The 13,965-nt window shown below is 45.9% G+C and overlaps 1 protein-coding gene across 3 annotated transcripts in view; it reads left to right on the forward strand.

Annotated features, from left to right (window-relative positions):
- Positions 1-5,177: 5,177 nt before the first annotated feature.
- RAB11FIP3 (RAB11 family interacting protein 3) overlaps positions 5,178-13,965 on the forward strand; it is a 77,598-nt gene continuing 68,810 nt past the window's right edge. The window contains exon 1 of one of the 3 annotated variants that reach the window (XM_087973229.1): positions 5,178-6,497. In XM_087973229.1, coding sequence (XP_087829355.1) covers positions 5,568-6,497 — 930 coding nt within the window. In that variant the 5' untranslated portion in view covers positions 5,178-5,567. The remainder of the gene's footprint in view (positions 6,498-13,965) is intronic. The other 2 variants (XM_026680768.2, XM_026680770.2) reach the window with 2 other exon arrangements.

Consider the following 13,965-nt stretch of genomic DNA (forward strand, 5'->3'; position numbering starts at 1 on the left):
CAGTCAAAATTCATATTAGTGGTCCGCGGGATTTAAAATTATGAGTTTGGTGGTCCCTGAGGTCCAAAAGGTTGGCGACCCCTGCTCTATTCCAGTTCATGAATATACTCTTGACACAGAGGCATGCTGCAATGGTTGTAAGTGTAAGAAATGGTCATAAGTTATGATTTTCAGTGCCATTGTAACTTCGAACGGCCACTAAACAAACTTTTTAAGTCAAGGAATAACCTGTAATATTGAATTCAGAACCAAGTTCAGACAGATAAAACATAATCAGAGTTGGAAGGGACCTTGTAGGTCATCTAGTCCAACCCCCCCACCCAAGTGGGAGACCCTACACGATTTCTGACATATGGGAGTCCAATCTCTTGAAAGCCTCCAGTGATGAAGCTCCCACAACTTCTGAAGGCAACTTCGGTTCCATTGATTGATTGTTCTCACTGTCAGGAAAAATGTCTCCTTATTTCCAGGTTGAATCTCTCCTTGATCAGTTTCCATCCATTATTCCTTGACTGGCCCTCAGGTGCTTTGGGAAATAGCTTGACCCCTTCCTCCTCTCTGTGGCAGCCCCTCAAATATTGGAAGACTGCTATCCTGCCTGCCCTGGTCCTTCTCTTCACTAGACTAGCCAAGCCCAGTTCCTGTAACCGTTCTTCATATGTTTTAGCCTCCAGTCCCCTAATCATCCTGGTTGCTCTTTTCTGCACTCTTTCTAGAGTCTCTTTTTTACAAAGTGGTGACCAAAACTGGATGCAGTACTCTAGGTGTGGTCTTACTAAGGCTTTATAGAGTAGTATTAGTAGCTCACTTGAGACATAGGGCTAAGCCATTGTTGGTGACTTGAGTTTTCCTTAGCATGTTGCTTGATTCTCCCATTGGGATACTAATCATGGTTTCTGCCTTAAAACCATGGTTTAACCCATCTCCCATTCTTTATTCTTCGGGGTAGAGATGCTTAGGGAATTGGGATGCTTTCTTCAATTGTTGAAAAGTGTTGCTTGTCCTAGAGAAACTAATTACACGCATGACTGGAGAGTATTTGTATTGATTGGATTTAGTTTTAATTAAGTCGAGATGAGATTAAATTTAGCTTTTGTCATGGCTTCCGTCAGCCTTTTGCGAGATGTCACTCTAGGCCTGTCACTAGATGAGGTTCAGCAAAAATTCGGCATTTCTTTCTCAGTCATAGCAGCGATGGAACAAAAGAGAAAGATAGAATTTGGTTAGAGAACAAATGAGTCAATGCTTGTTGGATTAAATGCCTTTAAAATAAAATAGACAAATGCCTGAACAAGTATGATCAATGGCGATGTAAATCCTCCAGATTTGATGGCAGTCTAACCCTGAATAGAAGGTTCGGATTGTGTTGGCAGTTTTAGAAGTTAAAGATTAGAAGATGTAAAACTGGGGACGCTTAAAAAGGGAAACAGGAGCATTCATACTTTCCACAGCATGAAAATTCATCTATTCTATTATATCACCTTGTGGTAATCTGTATAACAATATTATCCTTTGGTAATTCTTGACTGATGATTGGAATTGACCCCAGAATTGTGATAATAAATCAAGGTGTCACATGGCTAGATTTGAAGTTATGACCACTTTTTACAACAGACATTAAGTGAATGTGACCGTTGTGAAGCAAATCCATTTTCTCAATTGGGTTTTTTTTTTTGTTTTTTTTTTTGCACCAGGAATTGGAAATAAGCACCAGAAACCAGCAAAAAAATAAATAAAAATAAATCACAAATTGTATTCCATGACCAAGGGATGCTGCAAGCAGCCATAAATGTAAACCAAGCACCCAAAATGCAATTGTGTGACTGTGGGAAAATGTTTGGCTGTCATAACTCTGAAAGCTGGTTGTAACAGATAATCAGAGTTGGAAGGGACCTTGTAGGTCATCTAGTCCAACCCCCCGCCCAAGCGGGAGACCCTACACCATTTCTGACAAATGGCAGTCCAATCTCTTCTTGAAAGTCTCAAGTGATGAGTGTTGTACATAGCTCTGCGAAGGTCTGTCATAACTTTGAACAGTCATTAAGCAACCGATCATAAGTAGAGAACCCCCTGTACAGAAGAAAGTATGAAGCACGTAGTTTCTTAAGATCCAAATATCAAAAGGGATTGGTGTGTTATAGACCACATACTGGTGTACTGGTGGGGTTTGTGTTGCCAATCCATGGAAAACCCATCATTTTGTGTTCAGGGCTGAGTGGCAGCCTCGGAGATTTGAAACGGGAGCTACTGGCCCTTTAAATCAAGCTCCCCTCCTCCCCGCACATGCGCAATGGAGGGGTGAGCATTGAGTAGGAATACTGGCTCAAGTGTCTCCTTGACTGCGAGTCTGTGGTGACTGAAAACACAATAAATAAAAAGGCAATAAATCCTACGTTTCACCAGAGGTGACGCTCCAGACAATTAGCACAGCCGGTTGAGTTTGTGGACTTTTGCTTCCTGGAATGAGGTTTTGGAGATAGGATAGTAACCCTGGTTGAGGATGCAGGACATTTTGATCAAGCCACAGAGGTTGCTCAGGAATAAGGATTAAGAAGGGCAGGACATTATGTGGTCTTTCAGAAAGTGGCATCAATTTTCTAGATCACAGCAGGTTGATCCCTGACTGTTTGCAGTTTGCAACTTCTTGTTTTGCAAGAACACTTCAAAAAATAGCAAATAAAGATAAAAGCAATATAGTATCACAAGCAAAAAAGAAAACATGTATAAGTTGGTATGTGTATAATTGTGACTCTGTTTAAACTAAAACCTTTGAAAAATCTTCTCTGGCCACACCATGCTGTGGTTAATCTTTAGTGAGATTCACAGCCTTTGTGGCTGGTTAAATTAGCCTGGATGGCAGAGTTAGCACAACACACAGTTTGTTAAAATTATCCAGCAACAAAGTGAGGCAGGAGTCTTGTGCAAAACTCTGAATCAGGAAGAACCTTTAATATTTGGTTAAAAGGCGTCAACTTTTGTGAACTACAGCTCGCTTCATCAACATTCAATCCACTGAGCTTCTCCAGGCGTGAGGAAGAGAGCTGTAGTTCAGGAAAGTTGACGCTTTTAAACAAAATTAATTTCCAATTTAGTCAGAAATTGGAAAACTCCACCAAACTTTATTATTATAATTGGTTAATCTTTAGTGAGATTCACAGCCTTTGGGGCTGGTTGGTAGCTCAACAGCCCGAGTCCTAACCAAGGGCCTAGAAACCGTTCAGGTAGCATCGGAGGATATAAGCTGTTCCAAGTAGGGTGGGTTTTTTTTGTAGAATCAGGGTATTCAAGTCTGATAAATTCAGGATTTCCAAATAGCGAAGTAGCCCTTTAGGTATTGCTCCAAGGGCTCCAATTACAATTGGGATAACACACGATTTTTCCCCCCAAAGTCTCCCAACTTCAATTTGTAAGTCCTGATACTTTGTGATGATGATGATATGATTATTATTCGTTGCATATTTACCCAGAATTTGGCATGTTTATCCACATTGTTGTTATTACAGGTAGTCCTCGCCTTAATGACAATTGAGCCCAAAATTCATGTTGCTAAGCGAGACAGTTGTTAAGGGAGGTTTTTGCCCCATTGTACAACCTTACTTGCCACAATTGTTTTATTTGAATCATTGCAGTTATTAAGTTAATAACATGGTTGTTCAGTGAATCTGGCTTCCCCATTGACTTTGCTTATCCAAAGGGCACAAAAGTTGATCACCTGACCTTGGGACATTGTAACCGTCATAAATATGAGTCAGTTGCCAAGCATCCAAATTTTGAAGACGTGGATGCTGCAACAATCGTTAAGTGTGAAAAACGGCCCTAAGTCACTTTTTTCAGTGCCGGTGGCATTTCAAACGGTCGCTCAGTGAACTGTTGTAAATCAAGGACTACCTATATTTTGTCATAACAACCTAACTCTCCTCCATTTCTGTTTCTTGCTGGATGCTGTTTTTTACTTAATACATGTAGCCCTTCACTAACGATTCGTTTAGTGACTGCTTAAAGTTAGAACAGCACTGGGGAACAAAATGCGATCATGTGATCGTCAATGGGGGGGCAGATTCACTCAATGACCATGTTATTAACGGCAGGGATTCACTTAACAAACGAGGCAACGAAGGTCGCAAAAATGGGGCAAAACTCACTCCACAAATCTCTCGCTTTAACAACAGAAATGTTGGGGCCAATTGTGATTTAAATGAATCAATGCATCTGTTCAGTTAGAAGCACGGTGGGTAAGTCCTCGATCTACAACCACAGTTGAGCCCCAAATTCATGTTGCTAAGTGAGGCCGTTGTTAAGGGAGGTGTTCGCCCCATTTGACGACCAGGCTTGGCTCAGTTGTTAAGCGGATTGCCACAGCTGTTCAACTGACTCTGGCTTCCCCGCGGATTTGGCTGGTCTGGTGGTCTCAAAAGGGGATCAACGTGAGGCTGTGACGACCGTCATAAAGACGAATCCCTTGCCAAGCAGCTGAATTTCGATCAGGGGAGGCTGCAATGGCCATCCCTCTGGAAAAACCACTCAAGTCCCTTGTTTCAGGGGCCATGGGGATTTTGGAAGGTCGCTAAATGGAGCCGTTGTAAGTCGAGGCCTAGCTGCCTTCACAGGTGCTGCTGTGAAAAGGAGCCCCCCCCCCCCATGGTGGGAGCTCCTGGGAGGGGAGCCCCAAATGGATCCCTCGGAGCTCTTCCCCCCCCCTCCTTAGTTGGGCCGCCAAGCCCTGCGGGAACAGGCCGTCGCCGGCGGGGCTGCAGCGGGGTCTCCCGAGGGCATCGCCGGCCCCTCCCCGCCCAGCCTGGCGCGGGGCGGAGCGGGGGGAAGCGGGCGAGGGCCGCGCACAAAGCCCACCCTCCTCCGCCGCCGGGGAGGAGCCGCCAGCGCCGCCGGGCAGGCCGAGCCCAACCCCAGCAGCTCTTCCTCCTCCCGGCAACCGGCTCGCGGGAAGCAGCAGCAGCAGAAGAAGCGGCCGGACTCCTCTTCCTCCTTTCCGCCCGGCGCCTTTGCAGCAAGCGGGGCCGGGTAGGCTCGCCAGCAACCCCGAGGGCCCCCCTCCTCGCCTCCCCCCGTTTCCCGGCCCTCGCCTTGCAAGCAGCCCCTCCAGCTGCTGTTGCAAGCGGGGGCTCCGCCGCCGGGGCTGCTGCTTTTTTGGGGTGGGGTCCCCCTCTTTTTTTTTTTGCAACCCCCCCTTTTTGCATCCTTTCCCTCCCGCTCCCCCACTCCTCTCCCCGGCCGGGTGAAGCGGGCGCGCGCTCCCGCTTTGCGCGCCCCCGGCGCCCGAGCCCGGCTGGCGGAGGAGCAGCTGCAGCCGGAGATGCGAAGGGCGCGGAGCTGATGGAGGCGCCCCGGCTGCGCCCCCCAAAAGAGCGGCGAAGGCGGGGGCGAAGGAGGAGGAGGAGGAGGAGGAGGAGAAGGCGGCGCGGGGAGCTCTGCGGGCCGGGGACGGGGGCTGCTTGGACGGGGCCCCGCTCGGCCGCCCCCGCTGGGGGAGGAAGAGGAGGAGGAGGAAGAAGTGGAGGAGGAGGGAGGGGGCTGGAGACACGCGACCCTCGCCCGCTTCTCCGACGGCCATGGAGCTCCGCAGCCTCGCCAACCCGGGGGCCTCGACGGTGCGGGAGGCGAGGCTGAGTCTGGAGCCCCTGGAGGCCGAGGGTCTCCCCCGGCGACCCCCGTCCCCGCCGCCTCTGCCCGGTCCGGAGCTGCCGAGGTTCCGCTCGGCAGGGAGCCCCGTCGGGGGAAGCAGCTCCGCCAGCAGCGCCGTCGCCGCCGGGATGCTGCCGGACGCGACGCCGCCTCCGTCCCTGGAGCAGGTGCTGCGCGGGATGGCCGAGCGGGGTCCCCGCCGAGCCTCTTCTTCCCCCTCCTCCTCCTCCTCTTCCGTCGGAGGTTGCCTGCCCGGTCCGGGGGCTCGGGGACCCGACGGTCCAATCAGGTGCGAGGAAAGCGACTCAGGTGCGGGAGATCGCCTGCAAGACGCCGCCGGGCCGATCCAGGAGCCGGAGGAAAGGGAGCCCTGGAGCTGTTTAGCAGAACCTCCCCTTGCTCCGGATTTACGGCTGGAGGCAGCAACGACCCCAGGAGAGTTGGACGAGGCGGAGGAGCCTTTCTGCCCCATTTCGGGGACCCCCCCAGGGTCGTTCCTGGATCTCGCAGCCCCTCCGGAAAAGGAATCCTACAGCGCTGAGCTCTTGCTGGATTGCTCCTGGACGGAGGAGATGGAGGACTGCACGGATTCTCACCCTGGCCGGGGTGCCCCCTTGTTGAGGCCCTTAATGGTGACCCCCCCAAGTACATTGCTCCCTCCTCTCCGGTCTTCCAACGACCTTGCTCCCCACTTACCTTTGGGGCAGCAGGCCCAACACCTGGAGGAAGAGCTACCTGGCTGTTTGGAAGATGCTCCTCAGCTCCAAACCGTCTTCCGAGCTCTGGACCAGGACGATGATGGATTTGTCCGGATAGAGGAGTTTGTGCAGTTTGCCACTGTCTACGGAGCGGAGCAGGTAACCTGGGGGTTTACTGGGGTTTACTGGTTGAATGGTGCTCCCTTCTCCAACTTTTTGCTGACAAATTGGGGCCTGTCAGTCTTATTTATCCCGAAAAGGATCTATGCGCTGAGATCTATCCAGGCTTGGTCCACAAAGAGGGGGGGTCCTCAGCATTGGATTGGAGAATGATCCACAAATTAAATAATAGTTGCTGGTCTTTGGTGTTACAGGCAGGGTGGCAGCCTGAACGGGCTGCCATTCTGGCTAATGGTTGGGCCTGGTCTGTTTAGGCTTAGTTTATTTGGCTAGCAGGGAGTCACATTACAGATAAAAGGCTGGTGTTGTTTCACCAGTGCTGTTTCATACACCTTTGGGATAAACAATTTGTCCAGCCCCTTAAGAAATTTGGGGGTTTCCATGTGCCAGGAATTTTTACTTTCAGAAATACAAATAGGGAAATAATTCAGATTTCCTGCTCTTTACCTGCAGGTTGATAAGGATGCAGTCTTGCAAAATGTTTGGTGGTTGGGTCATCTTTTGTGTAAACTGGTACACTGTTAAATAAACAAAGTGGAGAAGCAAATACATTTAAAGGGCCCAAACTCGGAAAAGAGTAACATCATCTCCTCTAATAGGATTGACCCAAATGAGATCAAATTTAATATCCTGGTTCAAGTTAGTTAGGTTTGTCTTAATTAATTTGGTGTAGCAAGAACCAGATAATCTCAGTTTGTTTTGGGTTGGTTTGCCGTAAGGGATTCCAGCTGTGGTTCACTGTTAACTATGATTTATAGCTTAACATACTGTAGGGGTACAACTCCTTTCATGGTTTATTCTCTAAACTGGGGTGTCCAACCTTGGCAACTTTAAGACTTTTGGATTTCAGTTCCCAGAATTTCCCAACTGGCTGGGGAATTCTGGAAGTTGAAGTCCACAAGTCTTAAGGTTGGACGTCCCTGCCCTAAACTATAACTAAACAAACCATTCCTTGATTCAGTGTCATTGTAAAATATTAGGCCAAGTCATTGTAAAACATTAGGCCTAATTCACATTTTCTGAGGTTTATATCTAACCTAGATCTCAGTGTCTTTCAACCTTGGCCCATGTTGGGAATTCTGGGAGTTGAAGTCCACATATCTTACAGTTGCTAAGGTTGGGAAACATTGACCTAAATCAGAGGTCTCCAAACTTGGCAACTTTAACACTTGTGGACTTCAACTCCCAGAATTCCCAACAAGGGCCAAGGTTGAAAGTTTGGGGACCCCCGACCTAAATGCATAGCTGGCTGAGGAATTCTGGGAGTTGAAGTCCACAAGTCTTAAAGTTGCCAAGTTTGGGGACCCCTGGCCTAAATGATAAAAAAGAGGAAGGGAATTAGGCTGTGGGGAATGAGCCTAGATGGTTCTATCTGTGAGTCACTTAATTTGCATTTGCTACAAGCTGAACTTTTCATTTTTCTTAAGGTAGAAGCTTTTTTTAACAGCTAAGCTTAGTTTGATGCCTCTGTCTAGTGGTGTGTCATTGTGCAGGTGCGAAGAGTGAGGTTGGCCGCGTGATAAGGCTGGAAATGCTTCATAATGTTGCCTTGATGCCTGCTTGGTCCATTGTAGCTGAACTCCTGAGGTAAACCCAAGGTTCTTAACTTTGCTTTGGGCTCAGGTGTGGACTCTCTTCCGGATTGACTTCACAGATAATCCAATTGTGCTCCAGGGATGGCAGTAAAGACCCATAATTTAGCATAGTCAGATTAGGACAACGGCAATAATTTTATAAGCAAGGATCTGCCCTGTTTGTGAAAAGCTGCCTTCCAACCTTGGCCAACTTTGAAGACTTGTGGACTTCAACTCCCAGAATTCTTAGCAGCAGTCATGCTGGCTAGAGAATTCTGGGAATTCGAAGGCATATACTGTATCTGCAGTGAGAGAAGGTTGAAGGAAGACTTAGTTTAGTATGGGAAGTTTTGAATCCTAGGGTTAAAGGAGGTCCTTAGTTGAATTTCAAAACTGCTAAAACTAAAGGAAGGGTGATATATTCCATAATACATGTAATATATTTGAGGGAATATATTTAAGAGTAATGTATATAATGTATCGATATTTGGAGCAGGGGAGTGAAATAGAAGAGACAGAGAGATGTTGATTTCACACCTGCTTCTCAGCCTTGACAACTCCAGATGTGTTGACTTCAACTCCCAGAATTCTCAGCAGTGTCTAATCTGGCCAGGGAATTCTGGGAAACAAAAATCTACATATCCCCAAGTGGAGAACATGCTGCACTAATCCACAATCCCTTTGCTTGGATTTGACTTCACATGACAGTATTTTGCAAATTTGACTATTGTTGTTTGTAAGTTGCATATTAAGCTTAGGCAGAGTGGGAATCTCACCCTTCTTTGAAGTCCAACCTCACAGGGTTGTTGTTTCGTGGATTAAAAGGGAGGAAGAAAAAGTCCAATCTTGTATATTCCACTAGGTAATAGAATAAGCCTGAAACAGAACGCGGTAATTTTTTTTTATTATAGAGCCTATAATCCAAATCTTCTTTTTTAGGGTCCTTTTTTAAATTTGCACCTGGAGTTGGAACATTAAAAATTACATGCAGCGGTCCTTAAGAAGGTGTCAGATTAGATTCTTCTGGATGCGATATGAGATCCATAAACATTTAATGAATTGCTTGCTTGTCTGAATTTCTTCTTGCAACTTTTCCTGCTGTATCTTTCCATTAGTAGAGATTTCTCCAGGGGATCATAATGATGGATTGGTTGGTACAGCTTTAGAGTATCTCATCAACTTCGCGCAAGTCAAACCCAATCCATGATGTGAACTAAATGTGTTCCTGTTGTATGGCTTGTGTATTGGCGTGAGGTGTATGGACTGCAGTTTATTCTCACTGAATATCCCCCACACTGAGCAAGGGGGATGAATTCAGAGGGCTAGCTAGGAAGTTATCTGTGTGTCTTCCTGAGAATGCCAAAGTTGCTATCATTTTACACGCTCCCTGCTGTTACGTAAAGGTACTACTCGTCTTAAGATGGACTTTTCAGTGGAATTTTGTACAGTAAAAGGATATGTGAAATAAAGAAGCATAATACAGACAGTGCTTGACTTACGACCACAATTGGGATGAGAATTTCAGCTGCTAAGCAAGGCAGTGAATTATGCCCAATTTTAGTTGGGATACGAAGCTGGTGCTTGTTTTGTAAAACATAGTGAAAACGCACGTGCAAAGTGTGAAGCCAACCACTGTTTAAATGCACCTTTGCTGGGTTCATACATTACATTAAGTCAAGGAGTTTTGAACTTGGGCTAGTTAAATAAGCTTCACTCAGCTCCAGCAGAGCAAACATTGGCTTAATGACAGATCCCAGGCTGAATTTTTGGTAGTAATGTGTCAGAAATGATATTGCTCTGAGAAGGGGCCAGTTTCTTAACTTAGCTATTGCATTTGCTTGTAATTGCTCCTCTGAACTCCCAAGCAATCTGGATTTCTTTGAATTATTCATGCTGTTCCCTCTCTCTTCTTCTGTTTCACTGGCATTCATTATCTTTCCTCAGGTTTAATTTGAGGAAAAGAGCTGCCGGCCGCAGTGCCATGTTTTAATCACACACGTGTATCCCTCTGTTACGTCATCTACTATCTGTCCTGAAATAGTTCCTTGATTCTCTGTTTTTTCACCTCCAGCAGTTTTTTTCCCCTGAATCTCTTCTGGATTTTTATTTATGGATTGATTTATAAAGCTGCCCACCTTATACGAGTGACTATGTGGGCAGCTTTAAATAGATAAAAACCAATATGATAGATAATATATATATATATATATATTTAAAAATAGCCAAGCTCCCTAAATAACTACTGACAAAGCCAAGAGTGTATATCACTCCCAGGACCTGGCACAAAACCAACTTTTTAACAGCTTTGCAAAAAAAAAAAAAAAAACTGCAGGTAGTTCTTGACTTACAACTGTAATTGAGCCCCACATTTTTATTACTAAGTGAGACAGTTATTAGGGTGAATTTTGCTTCACTTTACAACCTTTCATGCCAGAGTTGTTAAGTGAACCACTGCAGTTAGTAGGTTAGTTTCCCCATTGACTTTGCTTGTCGGAAGGTTGCTAAAGGGGAATCACATGACCCCAGGACACTGCAACCGTCATAAATATGAGTCAGTTGCCAATGTCCAAATTTTGATCTAGTGACCACGGGGATGCTGCAGTGGTCATAAAGTGTGAAAAATGGCCATAAGTCACTTTTTTCAGTGCCGTTTGAATGATATTCCAGGTCTACCTGTATAGATAGTCCTTGTGATGACCCAGGGTGTGTGGCACAAAGGCAACACAGTCAGATAATCAATAAGAGTCCCTTTAATAGCTCCAACTTTGCCCCCAATATCCTGGTTACCTTCTGGGCTGGAGAAAAACTCTCCCAGGAACAGCCTTTGGCTACAGAGAATCAAGCCCAAAATATGGTCAGCCAAAACTGTAACTATAAGTCCAATCAAGGCAAGAGGAGGTCATTAGTCCGGCAGGGCAGGAGCAAGAATTCCAGGCGTGAAGGCACGGCAATAACTCAACACGGTTGGGAAGACGCCAGGAACACAGATAAGCAAAGTCAACACAAGATAAGCTCACATTTGTTCCCAGCAGACACCAGCAGACACTGCACTCAGCATGCATCTTTTTAAAACTCTCTTCCCAGCTGTGGCTAATGAAGGGAATCAGGGCCCTTTCCTCTCCCGTAAGCCACGCAACCCACGTTGCTCTCTTCTCCATTCCTTTCTGCATGCCCTAGGATGAGGGGGGTGGGTGGGTGGGTCTTCCTCTGAACTCCCTCTCCCTTGTTCTACCTCTTCCCTACTCTGCCCAGCCGGACTTTGCCCTTCCCCAGTTTCCTCCACAGCCAATGGAGCCACAGTCCCACTCCCTGTCAGCTGCTTGGCCTCCCCCTCCTTGGATTCAGACTCTGACAGGGGCATGACAGTCCTTGACTTGCGACCATTCATTTAAATGACCATTCCAAGTTACAACAGCACTGAAAAAGGAGACTTATGACTGTTATTCACACTTACGACCTTGGTAGCATCCCCATGATCATGTGATCAAAATTCAGAAGCTTGGCAACTGACTCGTACTTACGACCACTGCTGTGTCCCAAGGTCATGGGAGATCCCCTTTGGTGACCTTTTAACAAGCAAATTCAATTCACTGAACAACTGTGTTTACTTATCGGTTGCAGTGATTCGCTTAACTGCTGTGGCAAGAAAGGTCGTAAAACGGGGCCAAAGTCACTTAGCAAATGTTGGGCTGAATTGCAGTCGTTAAGACGAGGACAACCTACGCACGGTCCTTTTCTCTTCCTCACCAAACCTGCCTTTACCCTCCCAGAATCCTGATTTTTGAAGTGAGAAGCTTTAAACCAGATCTCCATTTGAAATTGAGTCCCAAAGGTGCTTTTTTTTCCAAACTGGATTTTCTGGTTTTTCTTTGAAGACATTTCGCTTCTCATCCAAAAAGCTTCTTCAGTTCTGACTGGATGCTGGGGAATGGAAGGATTTATATCCCATGCAGACAGCTGGTCATTTGCATTCTTACAGAGAGCCGTTGAGGCCACTTGGAGGTTTGTCTGTGTCCTCGGGGTCACCTGAAATAATGCAAATGACCAGCTGTCTGCAAGCCTTCCATTTCCCACCATCCAGTCAGAGCTGAAGAAGCTTCTTGGATGAGAAGCAAAAGCTCTTCAAAAGAAAAGTCCAGTTGTCACTTGGGAAAAATAAAGCACCTTTGGGACAACCATGGAGGACTGAGAATCTCCATAGATGTTTGAAACAGGTTGGCGGGGAAACACACAGCCCTTCACCTGAAATAATGCAAATGACCAGCTGTCTGCAAGCCTTCCATTTCCCACCATCCAGTCAGAGCTGAAGAAGCTTCTTGGATGAGAAGCAAAAGCTCTTCAAAAGAAAAAGTCCAGTTGTCACTTGGGAAAAATAAAAGCATCTTTGGGACAACCATGGAGGACTGAGAATCTCCATAGATGTTTGAAACAGAGGTTGGCGGGGAAACACACAGCCCTTAGTGTGCGTTTTGAGGAGAGGAAATGAATCTGAGGCCAATCATATTTTTTGTGCATTTTGACTTCACCCAGAACGGTAGCTTGCCCAGATGCAGCCTGGAGCATCCGTCAAGAGTCCATACTTGATTATTATTTTTCCAGCAATCACCCCTTCCCACCAGAATCTCAAGGCTACGGCTGCCTTTGCAAACTCAAAGCAATGTTTTTATTGTACTGTGAGTTACACAGAGTTTATAGGTCATTGTATATTCTTCCCTAGTTTACTAGAGAGGTCGCCAGGGAGGGCAGACAATTTTTATGTAGACTTTCTCCTCCAGGATTCAAGCCCAGCTATTAATGCATACAGTGGCAAAATTCTGTGTTGCTGTAAGGTCTGCCAGAAAAAAAAATGGTTACAGAATTATAGCTGTCAATGTGTGCCAATTTTGGGAGATAAAACAATCTTTGGAAAATGATATTTACACACATACTAATTGGGTCTCCACTCATATAAACCAGGGAGCGACCCTAACTGTTTGAGAACATGTATTTTCTTAACAGAGACGTTATTATCCACTATTAATGTACTATAATGTGTCAGTACTATTTTTTTATATATTGTAAATAGTGATGTCTATTGCTGGTCTAAGACCGTAATAAAGTTCTATTTGATTCTATTTAAGGCAAGAAAAACAGGTCAGATGAAGAAAAAAGAAAAGAAAAGAGCAACTGATGAGAGGAATGTGTCCATCCGTAGTTTATTTTGCTTTGCTTTGTTTTTTCAAAATAAACAATAGAGATCTGTCTTCCTGGCACGGAAGAAGTGGGTTTTGTTTGCAGGGCCTTTAAAAGACGGGGAGGGAGAGGAAATTCAGGGCAGGATCCGTAACATCTCGGAGGTTTTGGGCAGCTTTGCCAAGAAAGGATGGGTGTGTGCGCGCGCCTGCTTGGCCTCCAGCCTCCTTGGATCGGGGCTGCCCATAAATGGAGCCGCAGATTCCAGAATAACGGGTTTGCCGTGAAACGCAAATCCACCTGAAGTCAACTTCCTGTTCAGGGATCCTAACTGTTGGGACGTTTTTGAGTCCTGGCCTGATCAGACGAAGGATTTATGAGATTATGAATTTGACAGTTTGTGTTTTTTTTTCCTAATAGTAGGTGTTTTTTTCTTCTTCTTCTTTTTAATAAGATAGAACGAAGAGAAGGAAAAGGGAAAGGAAGCCCAAAAATTGTATCTTAAGAAAAATTATACATAGGGCTTAAGAGGCTGGCCTAGAAATCGGGCAGCTGTGAGATCTAGTACCCCTTAAGGCATGAAAGCTGACTGGGTGACTTTGGGCCAATCCTTCCCTTCCCTATTCTTTTATCTTCCTTTCCTTTCCTTTCCTTTCCTTTCCTTTCCTTTCCTTTCCTTTCCTTCCTTCCTTCCTTATCTT

Source organism: Notechis scutatus, chromosome 12 (genome assembly GCF_049901735.1).
Source record: "Notechis scutatus isolate UNSWTSFEM ecotype Mainland chromosome 12, rNotScu1.2, whole genome shotgun sequence".
NCBI lineage: Eukaryota > Metazoa > Chordata > Lepidosauria > Squamata > Elapidae > Notechis > Notechis scutatus.